Source organism: Lissotriton vulgaris, chromosome 6 (assembly GCF_964263255.1).
Source record: "Lissotriton vulgaris chromosome 6, aLisVul1.2, whole genome shotgun sequence".
Lineage (NCBI taxonomy): Eukaryota > Metazoa > Chordata > Amphibia > Caudata > Salamandridae > Lissotriton > Lissotriton vulgaris.
Genome location: NC_141694.1, coordinates 1,121,698,693 through 1,121,718,699, shown reverse-complemented (window position 1 = coordinate 1,121,718,699; position 20,007 = coordinate 1,121,698,693). Strand labels below are relative to the sequence as shown.

General features: G+C 42.2%; 1 protein-coding gene across 1 annotated transcript; it reads right to left on the bottom strand.

The window, feature by feature from the left end:
• Positions 1–9,206: 9,206 nt before the first annotated feature.
• Positions 9,207–14,228, bottom strand: LOC147708521 (uncharacterized). Its single transcript, XM_086925746.1, has 4 exons — positions 14,211–14,228; positions 11,011–11,076; positions 10,041–10,287; positions 9,207–9,506 (listed from the first exon to the last, which is right to left on the bottom strand). Exons 1-4 carry the CDS (start codon positions 14,226–14,228, stop codon positions 9,370–9,372), a joined length of 468 nt encoding a protein of 155 aa, XP_086781872.1. The 3' UTR covers positions 9,207–9,369.
• Positions 14,229–20,007: the final 5,779 nt, after the last annotated feature.

Sequence of the window (20,007 nt, the reverse complement as noted above, 5' to 3'; positions counted from 1 at the left end):
TTCAGCATATCTCAAACAAAAGTTACACTCAAAATGAAGCTAGCACAAGAATTCTCAAAGCATTCTCTACTATTAATCCTTCTTAATTTTAAATTAAACATGTTTAAAGAAAACCACTCCCCTCACCATATACATGAAATTTTCATCAGCCTTACTGAACATAGATCACCATCTAAACATATAAGCGATTTCCTTATAGATGTACACCTTCAAGCCGTCTTTTCCGAAACAAACACCTCTCTGCATCTTTAAGCAAGCTCAAAAGACCCACTGTATATATAACTATATGCAAGAGCAAAAAGCATATCTCACCATCTAAGCATATGCAAAGTGGTCATATAAGTACAAACACACATTAGCAAACAATTCCCAATGCATACCTAACAAGTATTATTTATTTCTAATTCATATACAGGCAGACAACATGTTATCATCTTTTATTTATCACAACACTATTCCTGTTTAATAATATTACTAAAAGTACTAAAACTCCCAGAATGCAAATGACAGATGTATCAATTCTGCACATGGTGTTTAGACATGTACAACATTCTTAGTTCCTTATTGCAACTTTCCACAACACTATACTGTATTTTTCAATACAATACACAATGTAATAAACAGGCACTAATTAATTTTTCTCTTATTTCCAAAACATTCACCACTAACCTCTTAAACACATACCCTTTAATACATACAGTTCATCTGATATATTGTTTCTCATCACTATGATACTCCTTTAATCAAACTCCCACATACATCTTCATTTCGAATGTAAATTTTTAAAATAATTACAAAGTTATATACAAACCACTGAATTCAGTTTGTAAATTACTTTTTTTAGCTCCTTCTGCATAGTTTTGACACAGTTAAGATTTGCAAAAACTAACCACAAGAATGGAACACCACTCTCATACAAAGCAACCTTAAAATGGCAACCTCTTCAACTTGCCACTTTATCATCATGAGAAAAACAGCAAATGAAATCATGTCTTTCATTCTAGACTACTGCATCTCAACTTGTGAATAGTTAGCATCTGTTAACCCTTTCCCTGTCTTTCAAAACGAGGTTCCTGTCAGCACTTTTTTGCTAGGTTTGTGCGATCATCACAGAGAAATCCCAAAACAAAACGGGAGTTCGAACCTATATTTAGCTTCACTTTTAAGAAATTTGAATACTACACAACAGTTATCACAAATTCCTGAGTTGGAAGGTAAAACTTGCCATTACTTATATTGTGTCATCTCTCCTCAACTTTAAAAAAATGTTTTCTCTCTTTAATACACTTTCACCCCAATACAGTCTTAGCACAGTGTACCTAGCAACCCAGTGGAACCAGAAAGTCAAAGGTTCACAGCACATTCTAGGAAGAACATGCCGCTTCCAAATAAGACACAGCAGGTGTGCTCTACTCCAGAGATTTAAAAAAAAATATTCATGTCTGTATTTCATTCATTTTCTTAACAGCCAATAATAAGACTTTTTGCTAAGGCATCCAACACACTACCTCATTTTATTCACTTGGAGAAGTGTGGCTCAATCGTTAGAGCGGCAGACCCTGATGCAGAGGTCTAGCCCGAGACCAGGGTTCATTTCCCCGCCTCGGTGGGTCTTGGGCTCAAAAATTCCAGGGACCTGATAATTCTTGCCTCGGTGCCTATTCCAATCATGGAGTCCCACTCTGCAACTCTGGGCAATAGCTTGCTTAATCTCCACAACAGCCCCCACAATGCTAAGGATGCCTGGCCTCCACCTTGGGGGTGCCCAGGAGTAGACGCCTCACAGGGAAAGCCAGGATGGGTGCCACAGCGGTATTCGTACAAGCGCCTTGAGACCCTTGCGGGTGAGTAGTGCGCTATACAATTATCAATTTACATTACTTTAATGCTGACAGCATCCAATGAAGAAAATAAAAAATATATATATATCATTTTTCAACACCTCCATTTTAACTGCTTTTGCTTTAGAAAACTACCATATTTATCTCCAGCCTTCTCCCGACTACTAGAGCTTCTTCACTTCAAAATGCTTAGAGTTTGGATTGTGGACCACAGCTAAATCTAATAGGCTAATTAGGCTGCAAAAGAGAGAGGTATTGACAGGGCCTTGGGTTTGCCAATCATGCAGATTACTTGGTTTAGAAGGAGAGGGTTAAAGTTTCATCAGTTGCTGGCTTTGGCCATTGTGGATTTCCAAGCTCCTCACCTCATGATTGTGCACAGTGGTGGCAATGACCTAGGCACATTGGCTGGGGTAGGGATGGAAATCTTAATGAAAGAAACCTTTGCAGAACTGATGTCGCTTTTCCCTCACACTGTCTTGGTGTACTCTACTATATGCCAAAGACAAAAATGGAAGTGATCAAATTAATTCTGAGAACATCCTCAATTGAGGGGATCTGGCCCAATGGCTAGTGCCGTCGACCTCGAAGCTGGGGAACCGGGCTAGAGTCAGCAATGGCGCTCAGCATTCTGTGATTCTGGAAAAATCACTTTATTTCGCCGTGCCTAACAAAAATGAGGGTCCTTCTGTAATGGAACCGGTGCTCATGTAGAGCGTTTTGATACCTGATATCTTCGGGTCGTGGTGGCGCTATATAAAACTACCAAGAAATAAATTAAAAATTCTGCTTGCAGAGTGACAAAACCAGGAATCGTGTTAATAAAACTGTTTCTGCATCCCTCAGAGACCATCGCATGGGCTGTATATATAACAAAAATCTGCGTTTTTACATGCATGGAATTTATAGAAAGGATGGAGTGTACTTTACAGATGAAGACAACTGGGTGTTTCTAAATAACCTGAAACTGCATCCGGTCTAATGTATAATATCCATATACACACAAAATTAACCCAACAGCTCTTGTCAGAACCATCCTAGTACCCAAAATATTGTGAAGTTTTTTTCTAAAGTTTTTTTCCCTTCATTTTTTGGGGATCTTCGCATGCGATCCCCGCGAGTACGTCGCAAAAGCAGATAAGAAAAGCAGACATTCAATGGCCACCAACACACCCAAAAATAATATGTAAAAATATCCATTCTGACTATAACACATAAATTTAAAGGGGACCCAAGGGCAATTTAACGACCAGCTCTGAATACACGCCCTATAGACATATCTCACCAGAAAGTATCAGAGGGTCAAAAGCCTACAGGAAATTGATCAGGACAGTAAAGTAAGATGCCATCTCTAGCTGTGTGACTGGAGAAGTAGGTAAATACAAAGGGCCAGGTCAGGTAAGTATCTGGTCTCTGGCACCCATCAGTCGCTACTCGGAACCGCCCTTCATCATTTGGGGCTCCGAGAACCAAAACTGCACCTGATAAGGTTTGTTTAACAGAAAAGGCGTAGTCTTCCTGTTAGTCGGTGCATAATGATTGATAGATGAAAAGTTACGTGCTGGTAAAGTAACTGATGGGGTAAAGAAATATGTGTGCAGTGCAAAAGCAAAGTAATACCAAGGGTAGAAAAAAGTGATATCCATTCTGAACATTGCCCTACACATTTTACTATATACATACTTCTTTTTAAACATGTTTAGGAAAATATTTTTGCACTAAGTTTCTTTTAAAACTATCTTTTAGACCTCTTTTCTGTTTTCACAGTTATTCGAGACGTCGCGATGACGTTGTTAACCTCAACAATTATGCCTTTTGCTTAAAGTCTAAAACACATATATCCACACATACTACAGTATTTGACATACTAGGGGTTTCTTACAGTATTCTCTAAACTAATGTTTTTCTAGAGAGTTTCTAAACAAACCATCTCTAAAACCTATTTTATATTTTCGCTGTTACCCTAGAGATCGCAATGTGGTCAGTAATCATTATTATCGTTATCATTGACCTTGGGAGAGCACTTGGGTGCAATTTGATGACCAGCCATCTGTGTGGACCCATTTGAGGATGAAGCATGGAAAAAGATCTCCTGCCTCCATCCAGGATCAGGCCCATTGTTCAAGAAAAGATTCTTTGCCCTTCCCCTCAGCCCCTTTTGGAAACCCTAAGAAGCAGAGGTTATTCCATCAGGCTCTGTTCTCTGCATCTTCCACCCAGTCTTTTGGTATCTTGAAATTAGGCGACAGATGAAACACCTCTGCAGAGAGACTGTGTACTGTGTCTTCCAACTGTGAGATCCTGCCTTCCCCTCTGATTACACTGTCCACGGTCTGCCAGAGGATGTGGCATAGAAGAACAAAATGTATGCCCATTTCTCCAATGTTAATTTCCAGCACTGCCTTAGAGCCCTGGATGGCCTGTAGGATCACAGCCATGGTATCTCCTCCTGGAGGAGGCACTCACCTTGGTTCCCTCCTGTGGGCCCCTGTGTATTCCCAACCAGCGCAGTTCATTTTTCCATAGTGGCCTGGGCCTGGGGGCCTTGTTCTGGCCCATCGCATTGAAGGTTGTTTTTCCCATTGGACGTAGAATTCGCCAGTCCCTAGGTGAGGTTGTTACGGGACCCCTCCTGCTCCTGAGACCAATCTCCTCCACACCAGTTCTCACTAGTAGTTGTGGGAGGGGAAACAACCAGCTTGTCCAGTCCAGAATCAGCTGAACAACATGAGCAGTTGAAATGCACCCTCCATCCGCCTTCCTCCTTAAGACCTTATTGTCCCATCAAGCGATCTCTGCATGAGAACTGGCCGATGCCCGCCTTCTCTCCCACCTTCAGGCCAGGGTCCAATGTCACACGATGGCCCGCAGTCTAGCTCCATTTGAAGGGATTAGAAAGCGAACAGGAGTACCCATGGAGGCATTCGGGAAGGCTAAAGTCCTCCTCCCAGTATGTACAGTCTGTTACATGCCAACCGCAGGGGGCTCTGGCTCCAGATTGGCCCGCCCGCTTCCTTCTGTTCTCCTCACCTCCTTGTGGTGCTGTGCGACCTCACCTGCCACTGACAGATACACTGTGTTGCCAGGGCCCTGGGGGGCCAACCGCTGCACCAACAGCACACAAGCCGTGCACTTCACAGGCCAGCCCTGACATGTTAATGTGCATGGGTCCCAGGGCATATATCTGCAATGGCTTGCAGGATACTTTCAAAGAGAGTGGGGCTCCGGGTCATCCAAACTCTCAGCAATTCATCGTGAGTCGCAATCTTCTCCTTCATGCGGCCCGCAGACACCACCATTTGATTTTCACTGCTGCCCCCACAGTGGTGGTCCCCCGACCTCAGCCAATCACATGAGCCTCCGGATGCCATCACAAGCACAGTGCCAATATGTCAGGGGCATGTCACCACCCAGAAATTATGGTCAGCTGTGATGTCAGACAGGAGCTCACAGGAGCGTGTCAGCCATGCTTGTTGTCCAGGTCATGCCCCCTGTCCAGCAGTTTTTAAGCTAATTGTGTTACTACTGTGTTGATAACTTTTATGCAATTGATGGTGAATAAAAGTTGAAATAGAAACCCAATAAAGCAAAAACAAACCTACATTGATTTTCAACAAACTAATAAATTGGTTTGTATTACCTTTTCCCAATTTTACCTGAAAGCCTTATTGTGGCCATTAGGTAATAAAGATTTAGGGCCATATGTAGGTAAATGGCATTTACCGAATCGTAAATACCGAATTTTACCGATTCTGTATTTACAATTCGGTAAATGCCATGTAGGTAATAATTCGGTATCAATTACCGAATCGTTATGAATTGGTAATTACCGAATCAGCATTTACCGATTCGGTAATTGCCAATGATTCCTATGGGCCTTGAGGCCCATAGGAATCAATGGCAATTACCGAATCGGTAAATACCGATTCGGTAAATTTACCGAACTGTCAAGGGGGACAGGGTGTCACTTTGACACCCTGTTGCACCCCTGATTTTGGCTTGTGTGCCATGTGACACACATACATGCCCTAATGTATGTGTGCCACATGGCACAGGTGTACATGCACAGATGTGCATGTACACAGAAATTCGTTATTTACCATGCCATTGTATTTCATGGTAAATAACGAATTCCTAAGGGCCTGTGGCACTGTTTCCAGTGCCACCTACATCCCATATTACCGATTCTGTACATTTACCGATTCGGTAATTTACAGATTCTGTAAATTTACCGATTCGGTAAATATACAGAATCGGTAATTTTCTGGCCCCCTACATCTGAGACTACAAATACCGGTCGGTAACGGCCGAAATCGGCCGTTACTGACCGGTATTTGGCCACCTAAATATGGCCCTTAATCTTTTATGAGTACTTTTTGTTTTACTGGGAAATTATTTATCTTTTAACTTTATAGCAACTATGTCTGTAGATGATTCCTCAGCACCTCTGTCTGAGTAAAGTAGAGACTGGGCTTGTTCTGTGTAATCCAGCATGAGCAGAGTATACTTTCTAGAGGTCACCTCTTGAGCAAAGCTTGCCCACACATGCCAAGCATGAGAAGAGGAGACTTTTAATGAGATCTTTAGAAAGGTTTATATCTGATAGCTACTGGATTAGGGCATTATGGAAGTTTAGCTATAGAGTATTAAGTCCCGAAAAGCACTCCCACTTCTGCTATACTTGTTGGTTTTTTATACCCTTCTCAAACAAGGGAGTAACTCATATTGGGATTTACCATCCCAAACCTGTTGACCATCTTGACCATCATGATCAAGTTATTATCATCGTCAAAAGGGACACACACAAAAATTCCAGTATTTGTAAAAAGCAAACTACTCACTCCTAAGGGTCTCAAGGAGCTGGGGGCCGTTGGGGAGATTACGTGAGCTATTGACCCAAGTCACATGGGACTGAGCATTAAACCATGAGCCCCTCGCTCCCGAGTCAGCCACCCTAGCCAATGCGCCATACCTCTCACCTACACAATGCCGGCCCCTGCAGCCCCTCCGGTTGTCCAGAGTGCCTCCAACTTTTCAAGGGGCCCCTATTCAGCCCAAGGTCAATAAAGATCTGTGAGAATTGGGAAAGCTGGGACCCTTCGTCACATTCCGCAAGGGACTCCATCATATTGCATTATGACACTGCAGTCTGACATAGGCAATCCAAAGAAATTCAACTTGCTAATGATTATTATTTGATGGAGATATCTAAATAAACAAAATGAATAAAGATGTTTAACATACTTTTCATTTACACTTTTTGCTCATCAACAATACTTGGTTACTAATCGAGAGCAGGCCTTCTGTACTTTGTAGTGCTTGTTCTTTAGCAGCTGATGTCCATCCAAGAGGGATATTATGTAACAGTATCATCTTTAAGTAGGCCAAATGCGGTACTGTCCACAGCCTCTTAAGTAGTCCTTGCAGCAAGAAATTGAGCTTATGCTGCTTACAGTCTGAATGAATTCTATTCAGCTTCTTTGCATTCCTCCTAAAAATACATTTACCTCCTCTTAGACTAAACAAGGACTTATGTTACTGAGAGCAACGAAAAATAAACGTTGACAAAAAACGAGCAGGAAACAGGAAGTCGAGAAAAATGAGCTCTTCGCTGTGCATACCCCTAGTCAAAAAGGAAGATCATCCTGGAGTGATTCTGCTGTCATCCGATGACTTCAGCCAGCCATTCCTGGGGACGTCATCCCAGGCCATCCTGAAATCTGCCCACAGGGCTGATTATTTAAATGGGATGACTCTTACTGTAATCACAAAAACTACGCTAGGATGGTGTTCTGATGACTATTACTGTAATCACAAAAACTACGCTAGGATGGTGTTCTGATGACTCTTACTGTAATCACAAAAACTACGCTAGGATGGTGTTCTGATGACTTCCACTGGCAGGGAGTGATTACCTTTTACAACTCCACGAATACTAATTGACAGCATCAGGATGAGTGATAATGACTCCAGGATGGGCTCTAGACAATTTAAGGATGACTGTCAATTATTCCAGGATGATCCTATAACCGCTCCAGGATGGAAGTGGATTACTCTGGAATGATCCCATGACAATTTCTGAATGAGTGTGGATTATTCCTGGATGATCCTATGACAACTTCAGGATGGATATTGATTACATCAGACTGGCCCCATTATATTTTCAGTGTTGATTACGCTAGGATGATTTAATGCCAACGCAAAAATGAGCATGGATTACTTTAAATACTCTTGGATTATTTTAAACCAACTGAAGGCTAAGAGTGGATTACTCCCAGATCTAATTAATAATTTAGAATCATTAATAAATTATTACAGTTGAATTACACCTTGACAATTCCATGTTAGCAGCTTTTTACCCCTACTGCTAGTATTCCCTACTAGTTTAGGACTATGGATTTGCTGGTAAGAAAAACATTTGGCAGACCACCTGTTAGATGTACTTTCCTGTCAAAAACAGGCCACTTTGATGTAATATGCCTTTTTTACACAATACCAAGAATAGTTTGAAATGCCACAAGTTATAAAGTAAGGCACAGATTTATAAAACTGTCACTGAACGCAGTGCAGCACCCTAATTGGCTGTGTTGCATAACAGGGAGAGAGCAGGGAAGTGGCATGTCTATCCCTCTCTTTAACACCACTACACTAGAATGCAATGTTGTCTGAGAGTCTAGCCTGGGTTTTGTACTGAAGGGTACAGTTTGTGGAAACTTTCCCATTTTTGATGAGTGTTGTACCAAATACCTGTTTGCTTCGATTTGTAAATCCTGAAAAGGATTTTGATTCAGGTCTGCATTATAAAACAAGCAAGCCAAACACAAAACTTCTCTAAACCTGGTCCTAATTCACAGATTAATTTTCTCCTGCTTTGGAAAGATTACTTTTTAATTCTACAGTGAGAGGTAGATACCTGTTTAAAATAAATCTGAAAAATGCAATTTTAGCTAGGTTTCTGCTGCAGAAATACCACAAGCACCTTCATACAAAAGTAGTGGTCTGCAAGAATGTTATACTTTGCATTCAGATAAGCGTAGCAACCAGTAGCGGCTTGCATAGGGCGTGCAACAGGGCGGTGGCACGGGCGGAGAGGGGCAGGGTAGCAAACACGGACATACAACAGAACGAAGGAAAGTAATTACATTCCTCCGTTCCGCGTATGTCCATGTTTGCTACACTTCCCCTCCCCACAGCACGCCCTATACGAGCCGCTACTGTTTATGCATGCTGCTACTCCCATACTCATGACTCACTGGGACTTGCCTTATTTTGAGGTACAGAGCATTATTTGAAGCTGTTTGACATGGTGACCAGTGGCAAAAGACTAAACCAAACAGTGGTGAAATGAAAAATGTTCAAAAGGTATGTGTCAACATGTAATTTTATTTATCGCAAGCACATATTTAGCCCCATGGGGGCCAGGATACCGAACAAGAGGAAAAATCCAGAAAAAAAGTCCAGGAAAAAAGGAGGGAAAAAAGGCCAGGCTACTGCAACCAGAACAAATTGCTTAACGGAAACCAGCAACTTAGTCGTTTGATTCTAGATTCGGAGTTTTCTTTAATCCTCTCCTAGCATTGCAAATCTTTATCGCCAGCTTCCTTCTCATACTTCTGTAGTCCAGTGATGGCCAGCCGTTGGTACTGCAGACAGACTTCATGAACTCTGGAAAAATAAAATAACATACATCAGTATCATGTTACCACAACTATTTTTAGATTTTAATAGGGCTGAGCTTCCTTTAAAAAGTTTGTTCCATTATTTCATATAGAGTACCAGATGAGATATTGTTAGGGTTACAAGGGTTCATAAGTGTAACATTAAGGGCACTTGGTCAAAGAGGCACATGTGGCTAAATAAAAGCTGCAAGCACAGTATTTTATAAGTTCAGTTTGCCATCACCCATTCATCCAGTTTGAGCCCCTCACCTGGACCACAGATTTAGAAATAAAATCACAACTCACGGCTTTGTGCCAGATTTGAAACACAAACTCAGCACAAATTGTTAATAAATTACAAGACCCCCATTGCTCTTCTTGCTCTTTTGCAGACATCTGTTGAGTAATGATTGAGTCATCTTACCATTATATGATACCAGACCACACATGCAAACCTTTAACACCAGGTACCATGTATAATAATGAATTTTCGCAATCCAAGATTGAATGAATGTTACTTTGAACATTTGTAATATCTTACCAAATAATGCATCAACCTTCTCCTCATCAAGGACAGCTGTTCCAGCACGAGCCTTCGTTACACCTTTTGCAGATGCAAGTTCTTTTGGAGAAAAAAGTATTTCGCTGATACCATTGAGAAGAAAACCTGCACTGTCCTGAGCTGCCTTGGCTTCCTCCAAGAGCTTGTGCAATTTCCGCTTTGGAACGAGAACATCTTTGAACCGTGAAGGATCATTTGAGTCCTTCACCAACGGCTGCGTATCAGTCTGCAAAATAACACAACTATTAACTATTTGCCATCATGTTAGGTTACATATTAAAAAAAATATGTAGGAAGAGTGGTTTTTTGAGTTGGCATCTATACATGGCTAACAATGTAATATTTGCTAGGTTCCCTCCAACAGTATAAAGCAGCCATATTTAAAAACATTGCATGCAGAAAGATTTCAAAGTGCCAGAATAGCTTGCAATTATCTCTTTAAAAATATCCTGAATCATTAGACACTGTTTCTTCACTAAAAAAACTTAAGAGAAAAAATATATATTAACATATAAACTTCAAAACAGATTGACCACTTGCAATATATCTTCACACACTAGCCATAATATATAAATAAAGAGGTATTGATAATAAAGGACAAATGTACAATCTATCCATAACCAAGTAAGTAGGTTGTCCTTAATAGACAGTACACATTGTAAGCCTGAACTTGAACCTCCTGAAAAAAGTTGCCTAAATAAAATAGTTCATCCAAAAATGGCTGCCTTATAGTAGTGCCACAAGCTAAACGTTTCAGCCCTTTTCATAAGTGTTACATTTGTCTCTGGAGAGCAATCCAAGGCATATGTGAGGACATGCAAGTTCATTTTTACTGTCCATTATTGGATTAATTGATCACAAATCTAGGTTTTTACTGAAACAGGTTGGTAATTTGTACCATTATCCTGCAGTTGCAAACTTATTATAAAGGTTTACTTATTGTGCTTACCAGATGATTGGAACAGAATCGTAGCTTTAAAATCTCTCTCTTCGGTGATTGTCCGACCAGCTTCACCTATATTTTCGACCAGCCATTTACAAAGAACTTCCCCGGGATTGTCCAAAAGCAGGACGTCACCAGTCTGCAATATAAGACAACTATTACCTATTTGGCATTATGTTAGATTACATACTAAAAATATATATATATATCACAAGTCATGGTTTTTGGATGTTAATTTGGCATTTGTACATGGCTAACAATCTAAGATTTGCTCGGTTGTCGGATGACAGGCCAAATCTTAAAAAGACGGTCGCAATCAGGGTGATGGGGAATCAGTCTCTGATACATGGTCAGAGGAAGACCCACAAAGTTACCAACAACCTGCTGAGCAGTAATCCTGTGGCTAGCCATAATCCAGACTAAGGGGCTTATTAGGATGGAGGATTTTCCGCATCCTCCGGGCCAGCGGAAGCCACCGCCGGCCTGGAGGATGCGGAAAATCCTCTGCGGACCCACCAAAGACACACCGCCACATTACGGTGGCTGGTGGGTCCTGGTTTCCGCCCGCAGCTTTTCCGCCGCGGTTGGCTTACAACCGCGGCGGAAAAGCACTAATATGGTGACGGTGTCTCTCAGACACCGTCAGCCACATTAGAATGTGCACAGAAACACGCTTTTCCGCAGCGGCTTTTCCGCCGTGGAAAAGCATGTGTAACTTCACTGCGGGGGCCCGTTGCGGGCCCCTTAGGTGAAGGGGGGGTGGGGGTGCACATGGGGGGTACCACTGTATTTGTATGCAGAAAGCGGCAGGCACCGCGTGGTGCCTGCCACTTTCTACATTCAAATGCAATGCGTGCATTTTTAACATTGCTGCGGGTGCAGCTTGAAGCCGCACCCGCCGCAATGTTAAAAATAGAGGATGTGACCGCCACCCTGGCGGTCACATCCTAATCTGCACAGAGGGAACGCCGCAGCCCATGCGGACGTTCCCTCCTACTCAGGGGTCGTGGACGGACTCAAGTCCATCCACGATCCTAATGACCCCCTAAGAAAGGAGACAACCAACAATGTGCAAAACAAGTAACAAAGTGTGGCTTTATCACAAAGATCTATATACTCCTAAACCATACGACTCACTTACCAGAGATAGATAGACTCACCAGCACCTAATCTGCAGAGACACAGCAAAAATCAACAATAACCGACTAGAAAGAAAAAACAACACCAATTACTCACAAGACAACAAAATACACATTGAGCACAAATGCAAAAAAAGGTTTTCACACTCAATAAAACAGAAGCTACACATACTGCTATTAATGCACCATTAAAAAAACAAATTCATGCAGGGAAATGAAACTCATTTAGAGTAAATACACTATAAAAACGAATTCCTGGCTCTAGTGAAGCCCCCCCCTCCCTCCCCCCAGGACAGAAGGCCACAAAAACGGGCTGATCTGTCCCCGGGAGGAGGAGGAGAAAGCAGCCACTAGTACCAAGAAAAAGTAGGAGGCAATCCTTGCCTAAGGGATTGCCCCCATGCCCAATAAAAACAATCCCCTGGCTCTAGGGGAGGGGGAAGAAGATAGGTACAAATAAACTCCCACCATTGAAAGCGACCCTTGCCCAAGGAGTCACTTCCATTTCAACATAAAAATAATCCCTGGTGCCTAGTGGGGTCATTCCTGCTGCACGATTGCGATGCCATTCACAATTGTACAGCAGGAATGCCCTGCAAAGAGACATCATTGGAGAGGAGAGGAAAAACTATTTCCTCTATCCAGAGGGTGGTTGGAGGGAAAGTGAACTTGCAAAACTAAGATTTTCGCATGAACAAATCTACACATGCATGTTTATGCTAAAATGCAGTTTACAGATATTTTCTAGGAGTACTATTTTTCTTGGGCTACTTCTGTAAATGTTTGTGAATTCACGAAAGCCGTATATCTGTACTGTATATATCATGGGTGCCCTTTTGACACTTTCTTTATTAATTGGGCTGCTAATTAGGCCTGGTGTTAACCATGACCTTTTGTATTTATTACATTTCTGTCTCTCTCTGTCAATCAACTGGCTTCCTTGTAACAGCATTCTGCAATTTCACAAGAAGCATATCAGACTGTAGACAGTATGGCAAATGCCATAGTAATGCATAGATATGTTGAGCCTAGTGGTACCACACACAAACCACTATATGCCGACCACATGTTAACATCAACATAACATGTATTTGAGAAGTGCACGTTGACCCAAGGGTATCTTAGTGCTGAATAACAGATGTTTATTGTTACCCAATTCAATGGTACTCATTTTAAATACCTCCGTAGGGTGAATGGTAGAGTGGACCTACACTCCTATGTATTGCCTTAGCTACACAACAGCCTACTGCAGTAGCAGCTCCTCAGTAGCAGCTGGCGAATATGGAAATTGCTGGAATGTACACATCCGCTGGGAACCTGGCCATACGAAGTGAATATCCCCTTCAATTGAAGTAAAACCAGTACAAACCAACGTTCATGCAACATTGATGGAGGCACCCTGACTCGCTGTCAACTCTAGCTACCCTCTCCCACATATGCCTTCTCTATGCTCTTGTGGCTACTTTGCTCTCTTACTGTCTTGCAATACAGTGTCACCTCAGTCTTACTCTCCCTATGTTTCTGTTAGTCTCCTTTAGTCTCTCCTAGGCTCCCCTGCTATCTCTGCGTCTACTCCTATCTCCATCTGCCTCTCCCTGGGGGGCCCACCTTCCTTTGTGTCCTCACCCCACTATCAGCATTCGCCTAGCCCCTCTCATGCCTTTGTAAGTGGCTGGTCATTTACTTTCTCCATCACTAGCCTCTCCTTTCATCCTGAGGTATGACGTAGAGAGGTCTGTGTTACTTACTTTCATCAATCGCCTTTTTATTTAAGAGCCAGAGCTAAGGAAACTCCCGAAAGGCGACTACAGACTTTATTACACTGTAGGGGTATTTGGGTGTAAATAAAGCAGTGTCTAAGCATGGCTTAAAAACCTCCATAATTCAGTGTACAAAATCGAAAACCTATATTGTATTCCCTCAGCAAACACAGGAATTAAAATAAACAAGCATTTGCAATGCAATAGGTCTCACAAGTAGAGCCCTATTGTTAGTAATGGTTTCAAAATTTAGTCAGACACTGATTTTTTGGCTCCTAATCCATGTCCTAATTTTCTGGGTACATACCAGTGTTGAGGCCACCATTTATCGGCACTAAATTATGTTTGCTCCAATGCAAAACTCTGACAAATTAAGCTCAGCATATCAACTTAATTTTTAGCCTCGAACTACTCTTGTACATAGTGTTTACCTTTAAAAAAAAGGTTTTTAATTTTCAGTTCTACTAGCGTTTATCTTGTTTTATTATTAAAAGCCATTAGCATGAGAGGTGCTGCGCTCTTTCCTCGACCTGCGCTCTGTCTCTGTGCAGCCTGAAACTTAGGGGGTGGAGGCGGGGGGCTGGGCGGGGGTATGAGTCCCTCTCCAACACGTATTTATAGCTAGTGAATCTACAATGCCATACAAAATTATGTTACAGAGACTGACGCCCTTTATCTAACTTGCCTTTCTTGTTTGAAAGTACTGGGAAACCATCTTTAAAAGTTTCGCGAAAAATTAGGATGCTGGCCAAGATGTGCATTGTGTATCACAATGAAGACAGGATTAAATTGCCCTGAAGCTGGGAACCACCAAACAGAACAAGTGAAAAGGAAACCGCTAAATACAGAGATAGACATCTATCCTTCCTGTTCGCATGCATTCATTCATCCATACATACATACATCCACCCAATCATCCGTTCATCGGTCCGCCCATCCATCCATACATTTGCCTGTTTATCCATACGACAAACATGAATTCATCCACCCAGGCATCCATTCTGTCTCCCATCAATTTCAATATACTTAATCATACATCCACGCGTTCAATTAGTCACCAACCTACGCACCCACCCATCCTTCCATACCATCAAGTTCCTCCAGCCAAACATACATTCATTCACCCATTCCCCTTCTTTTGTGTGTACTAATGTATACCGTGTATTTTGACCCTACCATACCTCCCACAGGCAGTTTACACCACAAAGTAGCAGACAGCTGGCCCACGTGGGTACATTTCCAATTCAAAAGATTCGCTCACCTTTCCTTGTGTATTTTATACTGAATGTAACATCTTAAGCGTCCCTTTTTTTAAAATATGCAAGTCAATGAATTGATAACATTATTGTGCAATATGGAAAATAACTGCCTGGTGTAATATTGTTCCTGTGAATTTTAGGTACTGGGTACGGTGCTGTGGGCGTGCAATGATAACTGTTAGGAGAAATTACGTAATGATCGGCCGTCTTTCACAGACAGTGTCCATCTGGTGCAGTCGGGGAGGCCATCACTAGAAAATGAAAACATTCTGAAACCAGAGACAATACAGGGGAGTATACACTTGTATAATCTACTGATACAACATTACCACGTTGAACCCTAAATAGCCAGAAAAGAGATCATGGAGAACCTGGAAAGGGGGGGGGGGGGGATCCCAGATGATTTTCAGTCTCTTTAAATAAATCTATGATTTGTCGATTCTTGAGCACCTTTGAGCGCTGCGGCGCTCCAGCAGTGGGTCGTCAGGTGTGCTGCAGCAGCAATACCCCCTTCCAGGCGCTAGCTAGCATCTGCAGGGTCACTAATGTCGGTGGGCCCGTCGGAGCAGAGACCTGTTCAAAAGAACGTTTTGAATCCTTCCCACACTTTTCAACATTTGTTAACATGATTTTTTTAGTCACTAAACCTTGATTGTTTAGGCTACTTGTGAGCACACATATGAGGGAAAAATACGGGCGAGTAACCATATAAATAATCCAGGTTCCAATTCGCTCTAAACCGGTCCTGCGGTTTCCTTACCCGATATGTCACAATCAGTCATTTCCCTGCTTCCAGTTGTATGCGCGCAAAGTCGGGTAAATTAAAGAGCCAAGCCGCACCACATTACCCCTTAAAAACGCCATTGCTCCCTCACGGTTTTCCTTGGTGCTTCCAATGACGTCACTTCCGGCGCTACCGGATGTGCGTAGGCTTGTGCAAGTCCACCTGTGTGTTAGGTTCCTGCATCAAGGTGAGTGGGAAGCAGAGAGTGAACATTTGGAAAATTAAACAATTAAGCCATTTCTAATTGTGTAAAAACTGAATGCAAGGTATACAGAGGTTATGCCAAAGATGGGCACACTCCACCAACTAAGGTTTCCCCGAAACACCACCGCACACGGACATCTTCGGTTCTCCTCCGTATCTTGCTGTACGCTCCTTCTGATCTGGGGACCAGCGTCGGTAACAGGCGTTACTGGCATGTCCTCTTGCACCCGAGGTCACTTGTGGAGTTCTAGTTCTTAAAACTCGTGACGTCACTATTTGGAGGGATGGGATCATTGTCATACTGAGGCGGTGGGGGACAGGCAGAATATTACATATGGAGGAGGGGGAGATGAATGGGACGTCACCTCGCTGCACACATTTTATAACCTCCACGAAGAGGAAGTAGCACGGACAGGCATGATATCGGTAAGCTAGCTCAGAGGGCTTAGCTTTAGCTGTGGAGATCCCAACAAAGTAAACTCAGACTTTTTATTCTGCCGAAGATTAATAAAAACCACTTACGTACCTGCATAATAATTTACATTTTTGAACATTACTTTCGTTGGCAGTCACAGTTTAGATGACAACATAACGCCAATATAAAGAATACATGAAAACACATTACTACTAAGTGTTGGGCATGTGGACTGTGCACACCTCTTCTCATATCACCAGCAGTGAAAGCGACCAGCTGAGCACCGCTCGAGCAAAGCATCATGAAACCGGGTTACTGCGAAGTGGGCCATTAAAGACTTCTGGGCACTAATGAATACGTGCACATTTCTGCACACTTCTTAATGAGGATTGGAGGCAGGGTGGAATGTGCACAGATTTCACACTTTCTATCAATACTGCTCAGCTGGGCTCTCTGAGAACTCTTCTTTAGCATCACTGAAAAAGTGAACATCAACAGCGGTTCTTCTCTTACTGCCACCAGACAAGACACACTGAGGAAAGCTTCGTACACCAACTCGTTATAGGAAACAATAATGCAGAGAGGCCCCAGGAGCCCTGAGTTTAAAAAAAATATTTTGCAGACAGGAAATAAAACAGATTTAACTCAGTGCTGCAAAATTCTCACAAGACATTTTTGGTGGTAGCGTGCTTTATAAAGCTCCATTAACATAACATGGATCTTTATGTATCGTGTTGAAGCTTTTAAGAAGCACTTCCTTATCCCAGGTGGAGTTTCAAAATGCTCCAATTTGCATTGGGTTTACTTCTCGCGTGGGTGATTCACATGAGTGTTAGCTGCATTTTGGCCTATGTAGGGGGTGTTGTCGAGGGGTGCAGGGCTTCATTTGTACGGGTTATTGCAGTTGGTGGGTACTGCCACTTAATTTTGGGGACTGAAACCAAGACATATTTTATCATTAGACTCTGAGCAAGAGAGAGAACACCAGAAAGTGTGAAAAATGAGAGAGTAAAATAGGAGCATTGTGACACAGGGAGCAAGCAGAAACGATAAAGCGTCTGCAAGAGGGAGCTAAAGAGGCAGGAAATGTAGGGTGGGGGAAGAGGCAGAAGATAAAATCAAGACTAGACAGCCTCTGTGTTCGGCTGATCCGGCAGCAGGGTCTAAAGAAAAGCTTTCTCCTGTGTGCGCATGGTTTGTGAGTGTGGTGTGTTTCTGTGCATCTTTATCGGTTGCTGTACATTGAGCAGTCTGTGCCTGGCTGGGCATGCGCATTTGGAAAACTATGTGTTGAGCTTTTGTGTGCACCGCTGTATGTCTGTTTGCCTGCCTGTACTTCAGTCTGTGTCTGTATGCGAGCTAGTTAGTGTTTGTCAGTGTGTATTAATGAAAGCATGATGTATTCGTGGTGGTACATATGTGCATCACTGTGCATTGTGAAAAACAAGCACAAATGGGCGTTACTACAGCACTGCATAAGTAGGACACATAAGTTCGCTACTGTATAATTGTGTTGATCAAGAAACTTACGGTGGCATTGACGCAAAGGGACACATATTTCAGTTAGTCCAGCACTGGCGTTGTCATAATTGGATAATATAAATTGCCGAAATATTGTGAAAAAGGTCCTAATGTGAGCTTTATTGCATTTTTATGCAGTTGCAAAGCATCTGAAGCATTACAGAACTTGGGCACATGTGCATTAATGTGCGGCTAGGGTGACTAATCACACATGAGCAAACTGCAGCACTGTGGAGATTAGGCAAACGCGCATTACTGCAGTTGTTATGAAAATGTGAAATGCGCCTTACTTCAGGAGCCTAAAAACTAGGCGCATTCTTGTATCACTATCAAACTGGGTAAAACGTGCAAAAGTGCAGCACTGGAGACTGCATGAATATGTGCATTATTCTAGGATTTTGAAAACGGGCTAACTGCATTGCTGCATCTCTGTGTGCAGACTGTACAAAATATGCTTCAGTGCAGCTCATTTTTGAAAACTGACATTTGTGCTCAACTATACAGTGTGAAAAATAATGTGTAGTTTTGTAGCGCGGCCACTAAAGTGAAAGCGGCCCACGCTGGTAATTAAGCGTGGCAGCTAAAGTGAAAGCGGGCCGAACTGTAAATTAATTAATTAAATAAGTGCAGCTGCTATAGTTAAAGCGGACCGCACTGTAATTTAAATAAATACATTATGAATGCGAGCGGCGTGCTGCGATGGAGTGGGTGAAAGAGGAGAAAATCATTAAAGAAAATAGTGCCTACCGACTTATCAAACAGACTGTGTAACGACTCAGGTAAAAACTCCAGTCATTATGGGAGGTTACACATGCAGACAAGGCTGTACCAAGGAGGGACTAGTAAGCCTATTTACAAATTAAAAGCAACAATTTAGCAAAGACAGTAACAGGAGCCAATTGAAGAGATGGGCGTGAAATGGGCGGAGCTTCTATGCCTAACCTTAATACAGCATGCCTCGCAGAGCAGCACATGCGCTGCCCAGGCTCAACCTGAAAGGCACTTCTGCAAAAATGTATGTAAATACGTCATAGTTGACAAGTTTGCCATGTCGATGCATGACTGGTTAGGACAGTCCCTTTTTTTCATATAAATCTGGAATTTGTAGTCTTATTTAACCCAGTATAAAACCAGGACTCAAGTCCCAGAATTCTAAGAATAACATGAGACTGGAGTAACTAGTGTAGCAGGGACCTTGGAAACCGGCAGCTATGATGCTTGCTACAAAGATTACATGGACATGCTGAGACCCAAACCTGGTACGTTGTTGCCATCCTGACTTATTACATAAGATCCACCTTTAAGTACCACTAGGCATTCTGGAACTTGTAGTTGCAATTTTATAATTTTCCTGCTCAATGTTTTGGGTGATAAATCAAAGACTGGCTGAAATTTAACCTCGTGGGATAGGGTCAGTTGAGAACTTTGCTTGTGCAGCTGCATATTTCCTCGCAGTGGCCCATCTTATATTTGATCACTGTAGTCACTTTTGGCGTTTGTGTGTTACATTTTTCTCCAATTACCCATCTACACTTGAAGTATAATAATTCTCAAAACATCAGGAGCAATTTCATAATGTTAAAAAGAAATGATGCTGGTGGAGATTTGGATGTTTATTTTCAAATCATCAAGCACAATTGGATCTTATGAAGTAATCACTTACTTATTCTTAAATCCTCCTGAAGTCATCAGGAATAGTCACACCTTGTGAAGTCATCAAATACACATTCTTAAATCTTCTGAAGGCATCAAGAATAGTCACACCTTGTGAAGTCATCACATTATCATTTGTAAATCCTCCTCTAGTCATCAGGAATAGTCACACCTTGTTAAGTCATCAGATGCCCATTTTCAAGTCATTCGCAAGTCATCAAGCTCAAGTTTCTTAAGTCTGCTGATGACTTCAAGTGCTTGATGATGT